Source organism: Cetorhinus maximus, unplaced genomic scaffold, assembly GCF_964194155.1.
Source record: "Cetorhinus maximus unplaced genomic scaffold, sCetMax3.hap1.1 HAP1_SCAFFOLD_182, whole genome shotgun sequence".
Taxonomy (NCBI): Eukaryota; Metazoa; Chordata; class Chondrichthyes; order Lamniformes; family Cetorhinidae; genus Cetorhinus; species Cetorhinus maximus.
The window spans coordinates 695838-718000 of record NW_027596163.1 but is presented as its reverse complement, the minus strand read 5'-3'; the positions used below and the strand labels follow the sequence as shown (position 1 = coordinate 718000).

Genomic DNA, 22163 nt, shown 5'->3' with positions numbered 1-22163 from the left:
TGCTAACATGCTCCATTGTTTACATCACTATTATAATCAACTGGACTTGTACTCAAAAAGTAGATGCATATAACGTGGCACCAAATATCTTCACCACAGTGACACCTGCAGAATCTCAATGTGTGAAGTACGTATGCTGCTGCAATAACATGTCCTCAACCTCGAACCACATAAACTGTTCAAGTAGACACTCGAAAATACAGAATGCCTGAGGGTGCAGGTTATAAATAACTGCAACTGGTGACATGTGGACAGGTTTGAAACAAGGAGCACTTCAAGTGCCATGATCCTCTAATAAAAACAGGAAATGCTGGAAAAACTCAGCAGGTCTGGCCTCATCTGTGGAGAGAGAAACAGAGTTAACATATCGAGCCCATATAACTCTTCTTCAGAGCTCTGAAGAGTCATACAGACTCAAAACGTTAACCTGACCCGCTGAGCTTTTCCAGCATTTTCTGTTTTTATTTCAGATTTCCAGAATCCGCAGTATTTTGCCATTATTCTCTATATTGTTTGGCCTATTAAATAAATCAAAGGGCGCCGAGTTGAAGAGATTAATGTTTAAAATCTTGGATATTCCATTTACAGTGATTACACTTCCTCGGTGCTCAGTTCCTTCAGTCTTCAGTTGGGTTTTCACGAGGGACCAATTACTGGTTGCCAGGATACAAGAAGGTGCCTTAGGAACAGTGAAAACAAGACAAAGCTGCCCAGGGGATTAAGTTCGAGTTGTGTTAGTACATTTTTCACTTGTATATTATTACTCAGTCTATTGCTCTGCAATTTAAAATCTCTTCCTTTTAGCAGCGTTATAACACAACCAGTCTTTTGTATTTGGGTGTCAATGTATAAAACACCTAAAGGCAAAACTGCTTTTACAAAACAGGTCAAAAGATTTCCATCACACCTCTCGGGGGTAGGAGCAAACCAGGAATAAAACACAACAATTCAGTGTGATCTGCAATCAGTCCCTCTCCCTAACATATGAATCCGCACTATAGAAAGAAACGGGATCACACATCAGTGAATGCAGGTTAAGGCACCCAGAGCAGAACTGAGACTCTTGAACTGAACACTGCAGGAACGCCGAGACTTATAGTAATCCAGATTCTGGTACTAAAAATTATGTGGAAGACCACCTTGCATTAATTAGCATCTTTAAATTAGTAAAATGTCACATGGCACTTTTACAGCAGCGTTATCAAACAACGTTTGACACTGAGCATCATAAGGTGATATTATAGGGAGGTGAACAAAGGCTTTTAAGAGGCAGGTTTTAAAAGAGCGTCTTGAGAGTGTACAGGCAAGTAGAGGGGCTCAGGCAGTGAACTAAATGGGGGAGGTGAGTGAAAAGAAATTGGGTCCCCTACGTGACCAACTGGAGTGTGGATGTTAAACCAGAAAGTGGACAAGAAGAGAGTAACTCTGAAATACTGGTTCCGTCCATCAGAAACACTGAAGGCAAAAATGAGAGGGTAATTCTATAATAAAGTGCACTTACATGAATGCTAAACACACTCAATAAGTCAGCACAGTTTAAACCTTGTGAAGTAGGAAGCAATAGAAATATCAAAAACAGGGTGAACTGCAGGGGAGAGAGATAAATTCAGTTTCCAGGGGTATTCAGGCAAGTTAGGATAGACAGGAACAGAGGTGGGTGCAGCTTCTAAATGCTAGGGACACCTGAGAGATTAAGTAGATAGATCCTGTAATATTTGGAAGGATTTAAGAAACTAAGCTGGCTGGAGGCTTTGAAGATGAGAAGCAGAGGTAGCAACACATGCTTGTTAAAGAATGCCCACTTAGAACAGGGAGGTCAATTGAGAGGTAAGGGGAGTGTAGGAGGACAGGAAGGAGATTACAACCACTATCAACTGGGAAGGCACATATAGTTTAAGCAGAATGTGTGACTGCTTCATGACTCAATGTGTCATGTCAGCAAGGCCACAAGAGGCTTGACAGGGCACAGAGAGAATGGACGTTTGCCCCCTCCTCTCCTCTGCCCCCAACAGGGGATATCTACCAAAACGTAGTGATCTTTAATAGGATGTGGGGATTAGCAATGCTGACGACCAATATCCAAGTCATGTCTGCTCCAGCTGCATGGGAATACACTCACTTTGCACCCAGTGAGTTCCAGTGAATGAAGATGGGGACTACACTAGGGGAATGATCAGGATGGAAGGGATTAAAGGTGTTTTTGATAACAAAGGCGTCAAAAGGGAGTGGAGAGGGAGTGGTTGGACAAAAATCAATGGCTGCTAAGGCACTGGGACAAGGGGACGTGAATGTGGCGTTCTAAGTGAATTGGTCTGAGGGAGTGCTTTACAAAGGGGCAGGAGGTACAGGAATTGGAGTTTTATGTAGGAAGGAGTTACAGGGTGTGCATGCTACCAGATACATGGCAGTGGTTGGAGCTGTAAATGCAAATCGAGATCACGGAGTACTGAGGCCATGTCAGATGGTAAGGTCCAAGGTCAATGTGAAGCAAGAGTTGTAAGGAGGACAAGAAGGCAGTGAACTCAAAAGAAGAGGCGGCAAGATGAACTGAGGTGGAAACTGAAATCACGGAGGATGAGGAATATAACCAGGGATCGCAGCTTAAGCAAGGAGTCAGAGTAGATGGGGCCACAGGGGTTGCTAGACCCTCATCTGTATACTTCCTTCCAGTCTGATAAACAACCATTCACCACTACTCCTTTGCTTGGTCTCTTTGTCAATTTTGTATCCCATGCAGTCACTGCCCCTTTAATCCCATGGGCTTCAATTTTGCTAACAAGTATCACTAAACAAAAGTACCAATTTATCTGATTAATATTGCATTGCTGTTTGTGGGATCTGTGAACTGCATGTACATTTGCTGTTCTACATTACTACAGTAACTAAGCTTTAAAAGATATTTCAACTGGTTAGGTCATGCAAGGCACTAAGTAAATGGAAGTCTCTTTCTTTTTTGTCTTTCTATAGGTCGGAACAGGTCATGTTTGAACTGTGCGGTGCTCCATTCAGGGCGCACCTTCAATCATGTTTTTGGTGATTTAGACAGAAGGAAACCATTCAGAACCTAGGGACAGTGCAGTGAAATACCAAGGGATTGATCCTGGACATCGGAAGAAGGCAAGAGTGAACAGGAGCTCTACAGTTCAGGAAGGTGTCGAGTGAGAGGGCACCTCACAGGGGTCAGTGGTATTAAGCAGCATGGACAAAGTATTACTTTTAGGCATGCCTTGAGACAAGGGATAGAGACTCACAGTGACACTGGGTAAGTTTCTGACCCATGCTAGGAAGTTACTGATCTTATGGCTGAATTCCTGATAGAGAAACTGGAGTCATTTAAAATACAAAAATAGAAAATTCTGCAAAGTACACAGGTCAATCAGGAATACTTGACAAAAAGAAAAGGTCAAGTTCACCTGGTTCTCCTTCTGGCACTCGGGTAGTTCCATGGCACATTAACGAAGTCGTGACTAATCAGCCTCTATCAATGAATCGCCAATAGAACCAAACAAGAGGTGAGGAAAGCCCCCAGTGCTGAAGAGCGCTGAGAACCATGGGTCCAAACTCAACTGTTCTTCAGCTATAAATAGATGTATGTTTACAGTGTGTCTGTAATAATTTCCAATTTCTAGCAGTCACAGCAATTCCTGTTTGTTTTACTATTTAACAGGCAAATGGATGCTACAAGAAGGGAGAGTCGGGCTTTTTTTTTGAAGATAGGTAAATCAAGGTGGGTCAAATGGCCTTCCTCATTTACCCTATATAGCTTGACCTGGATGACTGATGTCTGAGGCAGACACACGGCTGTTTCCTGAGTGTTTACACCATACTAGAACAGCTCTGACATTTTCTGGATATAAACCTGAAACTCCTTCCCGATTAACAGCGTCTGCACTTGGCTGACTAAACCAGTCAAAGCAGAATCTTTATTTGTTATCACACTGAATTAGGTCATTTACTTGGCTGTATCAAAGAGCAAATATAATCCAAATCGCTCTGTATTCTCCATGACTCCCATCTACCCATTTGCTTACCTTTATATTACAGGCTTGCTCCATTAATCTCCTGGCATTTTCCTCAGCTCTGTAACGTTTTGGCAGTTGAACACGGAAGAACTTCAATGCCCCCTCAAAGTCAGCCTGCAGCAGATCCTCCTTAGATGTCTAGGAAGGGAAAACTGAAAATGAGCTGTAGCTTGAACATACAATCCATTGGGTTTCTATTCAATTTACTTATCACAAAACTCGTCAATAACTTAGCTTCCCTTTAGCAGCGCTCATTGAAAAGAGAGAAGTGACCACTACTGGGCACCAAAACACTTCACTTCACAAATACCACCAACAATACTATCAAGCAAGCCTAGGTGAGCCATAACCACAAAAGCTGAAGGACCTTTCACAATTCATGAATGCACAACCTGTTGAAGCTGTTCTCATCCTGGTTTTCACATTCCTCCAGTGCCTCACCCCTCTGGTCTGCAAGCTCCTCCAGTCCTACAACTCTTCAACACCTCTGTCTCTTCCAAATCCCCAATTTTCATTGCATGACATTGTTGGCCATGACGTCAGCTACCTATAGGCCCGAAGTTCTGGGATTTCCTCCCGACACCTCCCCGACCTCTCTCTCCCTCTCTTCTTATTTAAAACACTCCTTAAAATGTGCCACGAGCCACCCAAGGACATATCAAAGCAGATGCCCAAAAACTTGCTCAAAGAGGTAGGTTTTACGGAGTGCCTTAGAGAAGGAAAGAGAAGTTGAGAGGTGGAGAGATTTAGGGAGGAAATACTACAGCTTAGAGTCCTGGCACTGAAGGCACAGCCACCAATGGTGGAGCAATTAAAATTGGTGATGCTCAAGAGGCCAGAATTAGAGCAGCGCAGGTATCAGAGGGTTGTGGAGATTACACAGATAGGGAGGACTTTGAAAACAAGGATGAGAATTTTAAAACATTGCTTAGCCAGGAGCCAATAAAGCTCAGCAGTGATGGGTCAAGGTTCCTTGGCAGAGTTTTAGACGATCTCAAGTTTACCAAGTGTAGAACGTGAGAGGCCGGCCAGGAGTGCATTGGAATACTTGGTCTGGAGATAACAAAGGCGTGAATGAGGGTTTCAGCAGCAGATGAGCTGAGACAGGGGAGAGTTGAGGGATATTACAGGGGCGGAAATAGGCAGCCTTAGTGATGGAGTGGATGCATGGTCAGAAACTCACCTCAGGGTCAAATAAGACACCCAAGGTAGCAAACAGTCTGGTTTAGTCTCAAACAGTTGTCAGGGAGTGGGATGGGACCCACAGCTAGGGAGCAGAGTTCCAAGATTTGTTTCATCTGCAAACTTGGAAATTTCACCTTCTATACCAAGTCCAGGTCATTAATATATTTCAAAAGGAGCAGGGCCTCTAATTCTAACCTCTGGGGAAGCAGGGGGATGGGTGGGTGGGTACCAATGTTGTTTCAATCTACAAAACAACCATTCATCATTACTTTTTGCATTCTGCCCTCTAGCCAATTTCATATCCATGCTGCCACTGCCCCTTTAATTTTGTTAACAAGTTTGTTTTGTTATGAATAGGCTTTATGCCAAAAAATTATTTTTAAAAAACAGACTTTTTAAAAATCAGACTAAAAGTGACAAGCACAGTCGAGACGGCCACCTATCTGCATTATTAAATATACCACATTCCAACTCCATTAGAGTGAAGATAGTGAGTCTGTAAAACCCAACAAAGACAAGACCCCACATCTCCTGCCTCATTAATAAAGTACCAATGATAATCACCTGAGGTATTCAACTTTTGGAAACAGACATTAAAGGCTAATTGCTTGGGCAGTTGAACCTTGGTACAAGTTAACTTCCAGACCATGAGCTAACCGAGTTACATGATATTATTGGCAGTTGGAGACGAGATCACATTACAAGACACCTTTGTGTTTTAAGCAGAACTGTACAAGCAACCAAGAAGCTAAGTCCCTCTTCCCTCTTCACAAAACATGCAAGCTTTGGCCCCTGTCTGCTAATGATGACTCTCCACATGCAGCAGACAGAGATTTTAAAGAAAGAACTCAACTCCATAGCTTTATCTCCAGAAGAACAACCAACTCAGTCATCTACATCTTTAAATCGGAAACACTGAGATCATCGAATTCAACCAAATTATAGACGTATACTCTTAGCATTTGTTAGGAACTCAAATTTGGCCAACCTATCCTTACCCACTCTGTAATCTGTATTTCTGAGTTTGTGCGTGGACTTCAAGTGTGTGCGTGGGTGTGAAAGTCGGTGCATATTTTATTTAGATTGGTTGAAGTATAATAAAGCTAACCTCTTGCTTTGTTAAACTCAAAAATCTGTCCAATTGGTTATTTTATGATCACAGCATGTGACAGTTAAGTAATCACTGATTCCGCAAATATCCTTTCAAACAAAAACCCTGCATTAACTCTATCCAGACCTGTAGTGATTTTGAATGCCACTTGCGACTTTTCTGTCCACCTGACCAGTCCATTGATATCTTCCTGTAATTTACAGATTTCTTTCACACTGTCACCAACATGGCCAATTTTTGTCTCATCTCCAAACTTCTTAATTACGCCCGACATTTAAGCCTAAGGGGGGAATTTTACATCCCGCGCCCAACTCGATCAGGCGTAAAATCGCGCGAGAAGATGTTGGGCAAGCATCCCGACGTCATTGTGCACTCGCGATATTTCACTCGACAGGTGCGTGCCCACCGACAATTAAGAGTGCAATTAAGCCCATTAACGGTGCACTTCTCTCCAATTTTTTGTGGCCCATCCAACCTTATGGTTGGCGGACAGGCCAATCGGCCAGACGGCCTTTGCATTTTTCATCAGGCCTCATCCAAGGGCAGGATGACATTTCCGTTATGAAATAAAATTTAAAGATATATCTGTGGACAGCATTTTTATCAGCTATATTTTCAGGTGCTTGGTTGTGATGCATGGACATTTTTTTTGCAGCTTTATTTGATCATTTTCAGGTCTGCCGCTCCGAAGCAGCTGTCTACCTTCAGGGAGCTTTCTTGCAGCGCTCACCCACGCCCACGGAAACAGCCTTCTTCCCATCCCGCCCCAGCAGCGCTGAGCTTTACAGCATGCGTTTCACGCTGTCTGGCCGTTAATTGATTGTGGTCAGGAGCCCGTTTCCCGACTGCTCCCGGGCCCGCCGATCAAGCGCGCGCGCACCTGCCAAAGGTAAAATTCAGGCCTGAGTCACTGAGATATACCATAAACAACAACAGAACCAGTACTGAACACTGTGAAACCCCACTGGAAAAACCCGTCAACCATACCAGCTGCTTCCTGCCACCAAGACAATTTTTAATCTTACTTTCTCTTGGATCCCATGGGATTTTACATTTCTAGCCAGTCTGCCATGTGGGGCCTTGTCAAAAACCTTGCTAAAATCCCACATGGACTACATCAAATGCACTACCCTCATCAGTTTTTCCCTGTGAACTCAAAAACATTTAATCAAGTTTGTCAAACCCGAAATTCCTTTATCAAATCCATGCTCTCTGTGATTGATGAATTTGTGTCTTTCTAAATGATGATTTCCCTCCTGTCAATACTTGGTCTCTACCTCTTTCTCCCTTATTAAACAACAGTACAATAACAGCAGTCCTCCAGTATCACAACTATAGCCAGAGAGAGCTGAGAAACAATAAGTGTGAAGTTGCATAAAGGAAGCAAAAAAAAAATCAGCAACTTAGATAATCTACTAATGTTAGGTTTATCAATCCTCCGGGACTGCCCCTGGAGTTTCCAGGAATTAAAACCTAATGTTCAGGATACAGCTGTGAGCAAGCCAGGATGAAAATGGCAGGGGCAATGAACAACTGTGTTTTTAAAATAATTTCTTTGTGCACTTTTTAGTTCTAAAAATATCAGATATGGGGCAAAATGCTGTTTGACTGAAAGTCAAGAATCATCCAACTGGGGGCAGTGAGAGGGGCAAAAGAGTCTATTCATTATCTGATTGGTGAAGGAAGCAATGCTCCATGAGGACCAACAGGGTGTCAGAACCAATAGGGTGGTTCAGGGCAGGAATTCATATGTAGGATTACATACATGGGATATATGGCACAGAAACAGGCAATTCTGTCCAAACAAATCCATATGACATTCCTCTGATCTTTCTCCTAAATCTATTGTAACCCTCTATTCCCTTCTCCCTCGCTTGCTTATTTAGCTTCCCCTTAAATACATCTATACTATCCACTTCAACCACTTCCTGTGGTAGCGAGTTCCACATTCTCCCCACTCTCTGGGTGAAGAAGTTTCTTCTGAATCCCCTATTGGATTCTTGGTGGCTATCTTATATTGATGGCCTCTTGTTTTGCCCTTCCCCACAAGTGGAAACATTCTCCCCAGGTTTACTCTTTAAAATTATGAAAGGTTTTCTACAGCTACCCTTCAGCCTTCCTTCCCCTCCCCCACCGCCCCTCCAAGGGAAATAAAGAGATCCAGCCTGTTCCTCATCTCCTGAAGAGCCATATAATAAAACCTCCAGCAATGTGTTCAAGATTTGGCAACCGCAGTGAATATTGTTGAAACGTCTTAAAGATGAATCTGAAAGGGTTTGCAGGGTTTCCACAGACTCAGTGCTCAACATCTTTCAGTGATTGCGGTGGAGCAGGAATCAACCAGGCTTGTGGAATGCTGAACAATAAGTCAAATATAAACCAGAGGTTGTCATGCTTAAATGATGTAGTGTTACCACACCTCAAACTGCATCCAGTTCGGATCATTAGTCCTAAAGGTTGTTTATAGAAGCCACAACACTGATCTTGCATTGGAGAATTATATGGCCTTTCAAAAGGGGAACAGAGAAGACACCCTGTAGATGTGTGAAGATAATAAACAACAGAGAAAAAAAGTTGGATCTGCAACACCATCATAAACTAAAGCACAAGGATAGGACAAAGGGCCGAGGTACAAAATACTAAATGGCAAGTTTACATAGTTCTTTCATGGCCTCAGGGCATTCAAAAGTGCTTAACAGCCAAAGTATTTTTGAAGTACAGTCACTGTTGTAATGTAGGAATTGAGGCGGCTCATCTACACACAGCAATCTCCCACAAATGGCAATAAGATAAATGGCAAGTTTACATGGCTTAATGGATTAATTCTAATTGTATCCATTGGAATTTAGAAGAATGAGGGGTGATTTAATGAAATATATAAGATCCTGAAGTGACTTGATAGGGTGAATACTGGGAGGATGTTTCCCTTTATGGAGGGACTAGAACGAGGGGACACAGTTTAAGAATAAGTGGTCTCCCATTTAAGATGGAGATGAGGAGAAACTTTTTCTCAGAGGATCATTTGTCTGAAATTCTCTTCCCCAGGGAGTAGGGGAGGCAAGGTCATTGAACATTGTTAAGGCTGAGCTAGACAGATTCTTGATTAACAAAGGAGTCCAGGGATATAGGAGACAGACAGGAAAGTAGAATTGAGGCCACAATCAGATAATCTTATCAAATGGCGAAGCAGGTGTGAGGGGCTGAATGGCCTACTCCTGCTCCTAAATCATATATATGGTCAAGGGATACATATTGGTTAAGGCACAGGGAGAACTCAACAGCTCTTCAAAATGTCAGCGTGGAGTCTCTTGCAGACGGGGGTCTTAGTTTAACGTCTCATCTGAAAGATGGCAGTTCCCACAGCTCAGCACTACTTCAGTACTGCATTGGGAGTGTCAGCCTAGATTAAATGCAAGTCTCTGGATTCAAGTGAACTTCTGGACAGAACAACAGTAGTTGTTGCTATGATAGAACCATCTCAGTTTACAGCACAGATAGCCAAGCTCCAAGCTAGATCAATGCAAAACTAATCCCAGTATCTAATTCGCTACCTGAAGCCCTGTATTCATATATTTACACTTCAAATAATTATTCATTTTCCCTAGAAAGGCAACGGTAGTTGTTGCTATGATAGAACCATCTCAGTTTACAGCACAGATAGCCAAGCTCCAAGCTAGATCAATGCAAAACTAATCCCAGTATCTCATTCGCTACCTGAAGCCCTGTATTCATATATTTACACTTCAAATAATTATTCATTTTCCCCTTACTAGATTCAATGGTACATAGGAAATGCTAGTCAGAAAAGACCAATGCTCAGTGAGTTCTCTGTTTATTGTTCTGGTAGTTACAAGTTACAATGATAATGGGATTATTGACATTTATTGCGATCAATCTCGACTAATTTGTCGACAATAGACCAGACATGAGGCAAGAAAACCTGTGTGGAAAAGCTTTGGGAACCATAGTTCCAAAGTCACCCGTTTCTCCCAAACATGATAAATGTATCATAACAACAACAGAACATAAGAAATAGGGACAGGAGTAGGCCATTTGGCCTCTTGAGCCCGCTCTGTCATTCAATAAGATCATGGCTGATCTTCTTGTGTTTTGATTTCCACATTCCCATCTAACCCCGATAAGCTTTGATTCCCTTGCCTAACAAGAATCTACCTACCTCTGCCTTAAAAATATTTAATGGCACCACTTCCACCACCTTCTGAGGCAGAGTTCCAAAGTTGCAAAACTCTCAGAGAAAAAAATTTCTCCTCATCTCTGTCCTAAAAGAGCAACCCCTAATTTTAAACCAGTGCCCCCTTGTTCTGGACTCACCCACAAGAGGAAATGTTCACCTTGTCAAGGCTGTTCAGGATCTTGTATACTTCAATCAAATCACCCCTCGCTTTTCTAAACTCCAGTGGAAACAAGCCCAGTCTATCCAACCTTTCCTCATAAGACAACCCACTCATTCCAGGTATCAATCTAGTAAACTTCCTTTGAACCGCCTCCAATGCATTTACATCCTTCCTTAAATAAGGAGACCAAAACTGCACACAGTATTCGAGGTGTGGTCTCACCAATACCCTGTATAACTGAAGCATAACATCCTTACTTTTACATTCAATCCCTCTCATAATAAAGGATAGCATTCCATTAGTCTTCTTAATTACTTGCTGTACCTGCATACTAACTTTTTGTGACTCGTACCAGAACACCCAGATCCCTCTGCACCTCAGAATTATGCAGCCGTTCTCCATTTAAGTAATACTCTGCTTTTTTGTTCTTCCTGCCAAAGTGAACAGCTTCACATTTTCCCACATTAACTCCATTTGCCAGATCTTTGCCCACTCACTCAACCTATCTACATCCATCTACAGTCTCCACATGTCCTCCTCACAACATACTTTCCTGCCTATCCTTATGTCATCTGCAAATTCATCATGTCATGTCTCAAATCAGTCATACACTATATGCCAAAATATTACAGGAAAATTTCTGTTAACCGGCATGCTCTGAATGGGAGGCGCCAGTTAATCAAATATGCCGGTCAACTAAGAAGTAAGGTGAGTTCCGCAGTTTCATCAAACCAGAAAGCTCCAGGGTGATCACGCGGGTGTTGAGGTCTCGCAAGAGGTGTGGGAGTGGGTGAATCTAGCAAATGGCGGCGAGGGAACAATGGGAGGCTGAGACCAGAGCGAAGGTAGGCTGCCAATCGCAACTACCCATGAGTTCGACATCTCCTGTCAAAAACAGACCTGGCAGGCCCGACCTCTGAATTCTGGTTAATAGGGAATTTTGGTTGATAGAGTGCCGGATAACAGAAATTTGACTATTTTATGAAAAAAATCTCATTATCATTTTCCGCTTGTACGATATAGTGTCTCTGTCTCAAACACGCACTGTGGCAATGCATTTTCTAACAACCTCGAATGTAGAGAAAAGTCTCCTAACATTTCCTCCCGATGATTTTTAAATTGACGGCCCCTATCACTGACTCCCCAACCAAAGCAAATAGTGTTTCCTATTTATTCTATAAATACCCTTCAGAGTTTTGCAAACCTCTATTCATTCTATACTCTTGGTCTTCGCTGCCAATAGAAACAGTCATTATATTTCAATTCTGTCCACATAACAATAATCCCTGGCCTGGCTTTAAAACCCTTTCTATAAAGGGGAGCTGAAACCTACACACACAACTTCAGCTGTGGCCTAGCCAATGGTTTGGGCAGATTCATTATTATTTATTTACTCTTGTGCTCTATGACACTTCTTAGAAAACCCAGAAAAGCTTTTGAGCTTTTTTATAGCTTTCTCTACCTATAGTCAAATTTTCAGGAAATGATTTGAACTTCTAGGTACCAATGCTCATCTGCATTTTTCAATATCTGTCATATGATACAGATGCCACAGCACTGAAACAGACCATTCGGCCAAGTGGTCTATGCCTGTGTTTATGCTCCACGTGAATTTCCTCCCATCCTGCTTCATCTCACACCATCAACATATCCTTCCATTCCTTTCTCATGGTGTTCATTAGCTTCTCCTTAAATGCGTCTATGCTATTCACTCAACTACTCCATTCTCACCACTCTCGAGGTAACAAAATTTTCCCTGAATTCTCTTTTGGATTTATTAGTGACTACCATATATATTGGTGACCCTTGGTTTTGGACTCCCTGCCTACAAGTGGAAACATTTTCGCCATGTCAACCTTATCAAAGCCTTTCATAATCTTAAAAGACCTTTTTAGGTGACCTTTCATCCTTCAAAAAAAAGAGTTCCAGCCTGTCCAGTTGTGCCAAATAATTAGAACCTCATTGTTGGTGTAAATCTTTTTGAACCTTCTTCAGTGCTTTTATATCCTTTTTATAATATACTGGCCACAACTCTAAGCAGTACTCCAAGTATCGTCTATACAATTTTGACAATTTCTCTGCTTATCAATTCTATCCTTCTAGAAATGAACCCCAATGTTTTGATTGTTTTTTCAAATGGTCCTATTACTCTGTCCCTATTTTTAGTGATTTGTGTTGCTGTATCCCAAGATTCCTCTGCTCTTCTATCCTATTTACTCATGTTTTCCAAGGATTATGTGGTCTCCTACTTTTTCCTATCAAAATGTAACACCTCACATTTATCTATATTGAAATTCATTTGCCAATTCCAATCACTGTATACTCCCATTCCTGGGTTTTTCCTCTGAAATGCATTAATGCTCAACTTATCCACATTAAATTGCATCGTGACCATGTTTGGCCATTCTGTTAACTTGACTGCACCTTTTGAAGTGCTCACTCTTTCCCCATTCATGTCTGTGTCTTCCTGTAGCCCTCAGTGTTTGCCAACCCCTTGCATTTGTGTAATATGCAAATTCCAAGACGGTTTCTTATACCCTTCATCAAACCATCTAGTTTTATTGAGAAAAAAATGTGCAAACAACATTGGCCCCTGCCAACCCCATTCCAATCTGAACACCACACGCCTTTCACCCTAAATGGTTTCTTGTTCAACAACCAAGCTTCCGTCTGTGCTGCTACATTTTTTCTTATATGACTGAGAGAATTTAGAGATATTATGGTGAACACCTTCTGAAAGTCCATATAGACCACACCAGTTGTATTCTATTTATGAACTCAATTGGTCACTTCTTCAAAACACTTAAATACGTTTTTAACAAATCCATATTGGCTATTCTTGATTAACCTTTGCATTTCTGAATGCTAATTCATTTAATCTCAAATTATAGGTTCTAAATGTTTGCCCACATCTGACACTAGAAGAGTTAGTTACCTGGTTTATCCTTTGAGATTTAAAGCATTCCACCAACCACTCTCCACTCCAGTATCACAATTGGCATATTTAGGAATGATAGAAAAATTGTGGCCAGAGCCTCTGATATCTTCTCTCCAACTTCTTTCAAACAGCTCAGGGTGCCTGGTATCACGGCCCAATGTCTTATCCCCCTTGAGTTCTGCTTTTTGTTCAGAATCAATTCCATTTCTACCATGGTGTCCAACAATTGTTCCATGTTATCCCCCAAAACACCTACACTGTCTCACCACTCGTTTTCAAAGAAATGTAAAACATTTATCACATTCTACAGTTAGACTCTCTTTCATTCCAGAGAGCCCTGCCTTCCCTTTAACTGCTCTTTAATTTATAAGACCGTAAGGTGTAGGAGCATTCGACCCATCGAGTCTGCTCCGCCATTCAATGAATCATGATTGTGATAATCCTCAGCTCTACTTTCCTGCCTTTTCCCCATAGCCCTCGATTCCCTTACTGATTAAAAATCTGTCTATCTTCGCCTTAAATATACTTAATGACCCAGCCTCTACAGCCCTCTGCGATAAAAAATTTCACAGATTAAGTATCCTCTGAGAAAAAATTCCTCCTCATTTATGTTTTAAACGGGCGACCCCTTAATCTGAAATTATGTCCTCTGGTCCTAGACTCTCCCACAAGGGAAAACAACATCTCAGCATCTACCCCGTCAAACCCCCTAAGAATCTTATGTTTCAATAAGGTCGCCTCTCATTCTTCTAAACTCCAATGAGTACAGGCCCAACCTACTCAACCTCTCCTCATAAGAAAATCCCTCCATTCCCGGGATCAACCTAGTGAACATTCTCTGGACTGCCTCCAATGCCAGTATACCTTTCCTTAGATAAGAGGCCCAAAACTGTTCACAGGTGTGGTCTAACTAGTGCCGTGTATAGTTTTAGAAAGACTTCCCTATTTTTATACTCCATCCCCTTTGAAATGAAGGCCAACATTCCATGTGCCTTCCCTATTACCTGCTGAACTTGTATGTTAGCTTCATGCACAAGGGCTCCCAAATCTCTCTGTGCTGCAGCTTTCTGCAGTCTTTCTCCATTTAAATAATATTCAGCTCCTCTATTCTTCCTTCCAAAGTGCATAACCTCACATATTCCCCCATTATATTCCATCGGCCACTTTTTTGCCCACTCACTTAACCTGTCTATATCCCTCTGTAGACTCCTTGTGTCAGCCTCATCACTTGCCTTCCCACCTATTTTTGTATCATCCGCAAATTTGGCAATAGTACATTCACTTCCCTTATCTAAGTCATTAATATATATTGTAAATGATTGAGGTCCCAGCACTGATCCCTGTGGCAATCCCCTAGTTTCAGGTTGCTATCCTGAAAATGCCCCCCTTATCTCAACTCTCTGTCTTCTATTAGTTAGCCAATCCTCTATCCATGCTAATATAATACCCTCAGCACCATGGGCTCTTATCTTATTAAGTAGCCTTATGTACGGTACCTTATCGAATGCCTTTTGGAAATCCAAATATATTACATCTGCTGGTTCCTCTTTATCTATCCTGCTAGTTACCTCCTCAAAGAATTCTAATAAATTTGTCAGGCATGATTTCCCCTTCATGAAGACATACTGACTCTGCTTGATTATATTATGTAATTCTAAATGTTCTGCCATTACATCCTTTATAATAGACTCTAACATTTTCCCAATGACAGATGTTAAGCTAACTGGCCTATCTTACCTGTTTTTTGTCTTCCTCCTTTTTTGAATAAGGGTGTTACACTGGCAGTTTTCCAATCCTCTGGGACTTTTCCAGAATCTAAGAATTCTTGCAAGATTACTACCAGTGCATCCACTATCTTTGTAGCTACTTCCTTTAATATCCCAGGATGCAATCCATCAGGTCCAGGGGACTTATCAGCCTTTAGCCCCATTAGTTTCCCTAGTGCTTTTTCTCTGGTGATAGTTATTGTATTTATTTCCTCCCCCTCTTTTGCCCCTTGATTATTTAGTATTTGAATGCTATTAGTGTCTTCTACTGTGAAGACTGATGCAAAGTATTTATTCAATTCCTCTACCGTTTCCTGGTTCCCCATTATTATTTTCCCAGCCTCATTCTCTAAGGGGTCCATGTTCAGTTTGGTCTCTCTCTTCCTTTTTATATATTTAAAGAAGCTCTTACTGTCCGTTTTTATATTACTTGCTAGTTTACCCTCAAAGTTTATTTTCTCCCTTTTTGTTATTTTTTTGGTCATCTTTTGTTGGTTTTTAAAATTTTACCAATCCTCTGGCTTACCACTAATCTTTGCCACATTGTATGTCTTTTCTTTTAATTTGATACCATCTTTAACTTCCTTGGTGAACCATGGTTGGTTTATCCCCTCGCTTCAATCCTTCTTCCTCACTGGGGTACATCTTTGTTGTGAGACATGAACTATTTTCTTAAACATTTGCCATTGTTCATCAACTGTTTTTGCTGCTAAAATCCTATCCCAGCCCACTCCAGCCAACTCTGCCCTCATTCCTTTGTAATTACCCTTATTTAAATTTCGTACAGTTGTTTCTGACCCAAGTTTCTCACTCTCAAGCTGAATGCTAAATTCTACCATGTTATGGTCACTGTTTCCTAGGGTACCCTTCACTCAGATCATTTATTAAACCTGCCTCATTACACGTTACCAGATCTAAAATAGCCTTATCCCTGGTTGGATCCACAACATATTGTTCTAGGAAACTGTTCCCAAGACATCTATGAATTCTTGCTTGTGGCTACCTCTTCCAACTCAATTTTCACAATCTACATGAAGATTAAAGTCACCCATAATTAACATACTGCCTTTTTACATGCCCTCATTATCTCCCGATATGCTCCTCTCACTGTTAAAAACTACTCTCCTCTCGCGCTCTCTCACTAAGAAAGGCCACACTCCTCTCTCACTCTCAGTTGAACGCCACTCTCCACTCACTCTCTCACTGTTAAAGGCCCCACTGTTACTCTCACACACTCTGACTGTAAATGGCCCCGCTGCTTTTCACCAGTGCTCTCTCTGTAAATGGCCCTGCTGCTTTTCACCAGTGCTCTCTCTGTAAATGGCTCCACTGCTTTTCACCAGTGCTCTCTCTGTAAATGGCCCCGCTGCTTTTCACCAGTGCTCTCTCTGTGAATGGCTCCACTGCTTTTCACCAGTGCTCTCTCTGTAAATGGCCCTGCTGCTTTTCACCAGTGCTCGCTCTGTAAATGGCCCCGCTGCTTTTCACCAGTGCTCTCTCTGTAAATGGCTCCACTGCTTTTCACCAGTGCTCTCTCTGTAAATGGCCCCGCTGCTTTTCACCAGTGCTCTCTCTGTAAATGGCCCCGCTGCTTTTCACCAGCGCTCTCTCTGTAAATGGCCCCGCTGCTTTTCACCAGCGCTCTCTCTGTAAATGGCCCCGCTGCTTTTCACCAGCGCTCTCTCTGTAAATGGCTCCACTGCTTTTCACCAGTGCTCTCTCTGTAAATGGCCCCGCTGCTTTTCACCAGCGCTCTCTCTGTAAATGGCCCCGCTGCTTTTCACCAGTGCTCTCTCTGTAAATGGCCCCGCTGCTTTTCACCAGCGCTCTCTCTGTAAATGGCCCCGCTGCTTTTCTCAAGCTCTCTCTGTAAATGGCCCCGCTGCTTTTCACCAGCGCTCTCTCTGTAAATGGCCCCGCTGCTTTTCACCAGCGCTCTCTCTGTAAATGGCCCCGCTGCTTTTCACCAGTGCTCTCTCTGTAAATGGCTCCACTGCTTTTCTCAAGCTCTCTGGCTGTAAGACTATTATAAAAATATATTGTCAGATCCCGTACTGTTTCATTTTATAATATCTGCCAGCCTTTTCTCATATTCCCTTCAAACCCATCCAATGCCCCTTTCCACTTCACTGCTACGCTCTCTAGGTTATTCATGATTTTTAGGATTGTTAGCTTTAACTTTATCATACACCTCCCTTTTAAATCAGTTTAGTTTGAAACCCATGTCACTCTATTTTTTGCACTCATTTTTTCCCATTAAGAGTGCATTTATTTTTCCTCCATCCGTCTTGCATTTGAAGGTTTCCCATTACAGTTCCATCTTGTTTGCTGTTTCTACACAGTGGCCTTTTTTGCCTGACCTATCACCCTTGAGTCTTTATTATCTTCCTGTATTCTTACATTGAACCTAACCATGGTGTGATCATTTTTGCCTAACGTTTTGCCCACTATCAGATCAATTATTGCCACCTCTTCTAAATTTCCTAAATCAAGCAATGCTTCTTTCCTCCCAGAAAAGCTGGGGTTGGGGGACCAGGGTGGGCACTGTGTGGGCTGTAGGGCCCTTTGGTTCAATAAGCCTGGGTGGCCTAGGTTCTAGAAAGCAGATCTCAGATCTTGCTAGCGAGTTTTCATTCCTTGTACAGTGCTGACTGCTGGTAACACAGCTTCGCCTCCACTCATGCCCAGAAATTTGATCCGCTTTAATCCCATTCACAGCTCTGAACTGATGGGATTCCATAAACTCAGACTGAAAAAGATTCTACTATTGCAGCTCAAATCTGTCACGATCCCACAATCTCACCTTAATTTTGACAGAATGCACAATCCCAGCAACAAGAACAACTTTACACAGCACTTTTACCATAGTAATCTCAATAAAAATGACTGGAGAAAGGGCTAAAAGATTTACAAGGGCCTGACCTGAACTGACTGCTCTTTTTTATTGAAATGAGAAGACGGAGGCCTGATAGAGGTCTTTAAAATAATGCAGAGATTTGATAGGGTAAACAGGTGTTGTTTCCACTTGTGGCAGTCCAACACTCGGAGCCATAAATACAAGGTTAACGTTTCGAGTCCATGTGACCCCTCTTCAGAGCTCTGAAGAAGGGTCATGTGGACTCGAAATGTTAACTCTGTTTCTCTCTCCAAAGATACTACTAGACCGGCCGAGTTTTTCCAGCATTTTCTATTTTTGTTTTAGATTTCCAGCATTTGCAGTATTTTGCTTTTACCATAAATACAAGATAGTAATTAATAAATCCAATTAGGAATTCAGTAGGAACTACTTTACTCAGCGTGGTTCGAATGTAGAAGAGGACCCCATGTCTGGAGTAGTTGAGAGGGCTAGCACAGCTAGATTTAGGGGTAAATTAGATAATTACATGATGGAGAAAGGATATAGTGATAGAGGTGAGATGAGGAGGAGGCTCACATGGAGAATAAAAACTGGCATCAACTACATGGGCCAACTGGTCTGTTTCTGTGCTGCAAAATTCAATGTGGCATGTAAAAGTACTTCACAAGTGTAATCAGAAAGAGAAAGAAATCTCAGTGAAAGGTGGAGGTACAAAGAGGGTCTAAAAATAAGCTTCAAAGATTTTATGTAGGGTCTTAATGGGAGAGGAGGGTGGTGAAGATATGGAGCAAGGGAATTGCAGAATGTGGGACATAGGTGGCTGAAGGCATGGCTACCAATAGTTAAGCAATGCAGACGAGTCAAAAAAATGGAGAGTTTGGTGAGTGAGTGGTGAAGAAAGAATACAATAGTGTAGGGGCTGGGGGAGGATACAGAGATGGGGATAATTGTAGGGGCTGGAAGAGGTTACAGAGATAGGGATGTTTGTAGGGGCTGGGGGAGGATACAGAGGAGGGTTGTTGGGGCTGGAGGAGGATACAGATATAAGGAGGGTTGTAGGGGCTGGAGGAGGTTACAGAGATAAGGAGTGGAAAGACCATGAAAGCATTTAATCATGAGGATGAGAATCTTAAATGAGAGATGTGAGTCCGTATAGGTCAGCAAGGGCAGGAGTGATGAGTGAGTGGAACTTGGTGTAAAGTAAGATACAGGCAGCACAGTTTTAGAGGGGCTGAAGTTAATGGAGGGGAGAGAGTGGGAGACTGGCCAGGAGACCACTGGAATAGCCAAGTCTGAAGACAAGGGTGTGGATAGGGGTTTCAGCAGTGGACATGCTATGGTTCTGGCTATGATTTGACTGGCAAGAGTGGAATCAAGCAAGGATAGTACCTATAAACCTAATAATGGAGAAATGGTGTTGGAGGGGGATGGTGTGGTGCAGTACAAAGGCTACAGCAAGTTCAGGAGTTCAGTACACTTGTTGGAGGTGAGGGTGAATCGGACAAACAAGAAAGGGTTAAGGAGGCGGCTGGTAGAATAGAAAAGCTGATTATTTTCTTTGAATACCAATCTGATCCAGGAGTATTGAGCAATTTTGGAAGAGGAGAACAGGGTTGAACAGTGCTGGATCTGGTCCAACCAGATCAAATAATGGGTGATTAAACCAGTTGTGTGCCAGGCGCACTCAAGTCTGTGGTTTGACATAATCCCACAATCCCAGCTCTGATCCAATATGAATTCACAATGATAGCTCAGATACAATGATACCACAATTACAGTTTGGATCGAGATAATTTGACCCCCAGCTCAGCCTGTTTTCCACCATTTAAAAAGAGTTGCATTTCTACAGCGTCACTCACCACATCAGGATATCCCAGAGTGCCTTATAGCCAATGAAGTGCTTTTGAAATGTAGTCACTATTCTAACATAGGAAATGCGGCAGCCAATTTGTGCACAGCAAGATCCCACAACCGTAGTGATAATGACCAGATAATCTGTTTTAGTGATGTTGAGAGAACTCCCGTGCTCTTCTTCAAAATAGTGACACGGAACAAGAACATTAGAACATAAGAAATAGGAGCAGGGGTAGACCACATGGCCCTTTGAGCATACTTCGCTATTCAATACCATCACGGCTTATCTTGGGCTTCAACTCTATTTTTCCCGCCCGCTCCCCAAATCCCTTAATTATCTGAGATACCAAAAATCTGTCTATCCCAGCCATTTAAGGTACATTTAAGTATTCAACGATTGAGCATCCTCAACCCTCTGGGTAGAGAACACCCAATATTCACAACCCTTTGAGTGAAATCATTTCTCCTTACTTCAGCGCTAAATGATCGGTCCCTTACCCTGAGACTGTGCCCCCGTATTTTAGATTCCCCGATCAGAGGAAATAATCTCTCAGCATTCATCCTATCAAGCCCCTTCAGAATCTTGCACGTTTCCATGAGGTCATCTCTCATTCTTCAAAACTCCAGATAATAAATGCCCAACTTAGTCTCTCATCATAGGACAACCCCCTCATCCCAGGGGCCAATCTAGTGAGCCTTTGCTGTACCACCTCCAATGCAAGTATATCCTTTCTTAAATGTGGAGACCAAAACTGCACACAGATGCGGTCTCACCAAAACCCTATACAACTGTGACAAGACTTCTTTATTCTTGTACCCCAATGCCAACATGTCATTTGCCTTCCTAATTGCTTGCTGCACCTGAACGCTAACTTTCTGCGTTCCTTGTACAAGAACAGCCAGGTCTCTTTGAACATCAACACTTACAAGTTTCTCACCTTTTAAAGCATATTCTGCTTTTTTATTCTTAAGACCAAAGTCAATAGCTTCACACTTGCCTATATCATACTCTATCTACCATCTGGTTGCTCACTCACCTAACCAATCTATATCTCTTTGCAGCCTCTCTGTGTCCTTTCCACAGCTGACCTTTCCACCTAGCTTGGTATCATCAGCAAACTTAGATACATTACTCTCTGTCTTATCATCTAAGTCAGTAATATAGATTGTAAATAGTTGAGGCCCCAGCACTGATGCTTGTGGCACTCCACTATCACTGCCTGCCAACTTCACAAAGACCCGTTTATGCCCACACCTCTGCTTCCTATCCATTAACTAATCCTCTATCCATGCTAATATATTACCCCCAACTCCATGAGCCCTTATCTTGCCTATTAGACTTTTGTGTGGTACCTTATGCCTTTTGGAAATCCTAGTATGCTACATCTACTGGTTCCCCTTTATCTACCCTGCCAATTCCATCCTCAAGAAACTTTGATAAATGTCAATTTTCGTAAAAGCATGTTGACATGTTCTAATCATATAAATTGTTCTAAGTGCATTGTAAAGACTTCCCTAATGATAGATTCCAGCATTTTTCCAACAACTGATTTTAGACCATCTGGCCTGGAGTTCACTGCTTTCTCTCTCCCTCCTTTCTTGAAAAGCATAATAAAGTGACATGTGGAAGCTTTTAACTCCACCTGAGGGAGCAGATGGGGCCTCAGTTTACAACACATCCAAAGCGAGAATTAGAAAGGGTTTTTTTTGGTTGGGGTGGGGGGAGATGCAGTGTGGAGGCAGGAAAGTGGAATTTAGGCCACAATCAGATTGGCTATGATCTTATTGAATGGCGGAGCAGGCTTGATGGACCGAACAGCTTGCCCCACACTCCTATTTCTTAAGGTCTTATAACAAGTTACCTTCAACAGTGCTACACTCCCTCATTGCTAAAGTTGAGTTTCAGTCTGGATTATGTGCTCATGTCCCTGAAGTGGGACTTGAATCCACAAGTTTATTGGCAGAGCTCCACCACAGAGCAACCCCGCATCTAACAGGATTTCACAATTACCACCAACCCCCATCCCAGGCAGATGGATCCCACAATTATCCTACCCCCAAGCCGACGGAATCCC

At 42.3% G+C, this 22163-nt stretch overlaps 1 protein-coding gene across 3 annotated transcripts in view; it reads right to left on the bottom strand.

The window, feature by feature from the left end:
• The window catches only part of LOC144672973 (rab GTPase-activating protein 1-like), a 442218-nt gene that overhangs the window by 31726 nt on the left and 388329 nt on the right, over positions 1 to 22163 (bottom strand). For 2 of the 3 annotated variants that reach the window (XM_078534975.1, XM_078534976.1), the window contains exon 19: positions 4032 to 4160. In XM_078534975.1, the coding sequence (XP_078391101.1) occupies positions 4032 to 4160 (129 nt within the window). Of the gene's footprint in view, positions 1 to 4031; positions 4161 to 8737; positions 8853 to 22163 lie in introns of those variants that run through there. The other variant, XM_078534977.1, reaches the window with a different exon arrangement.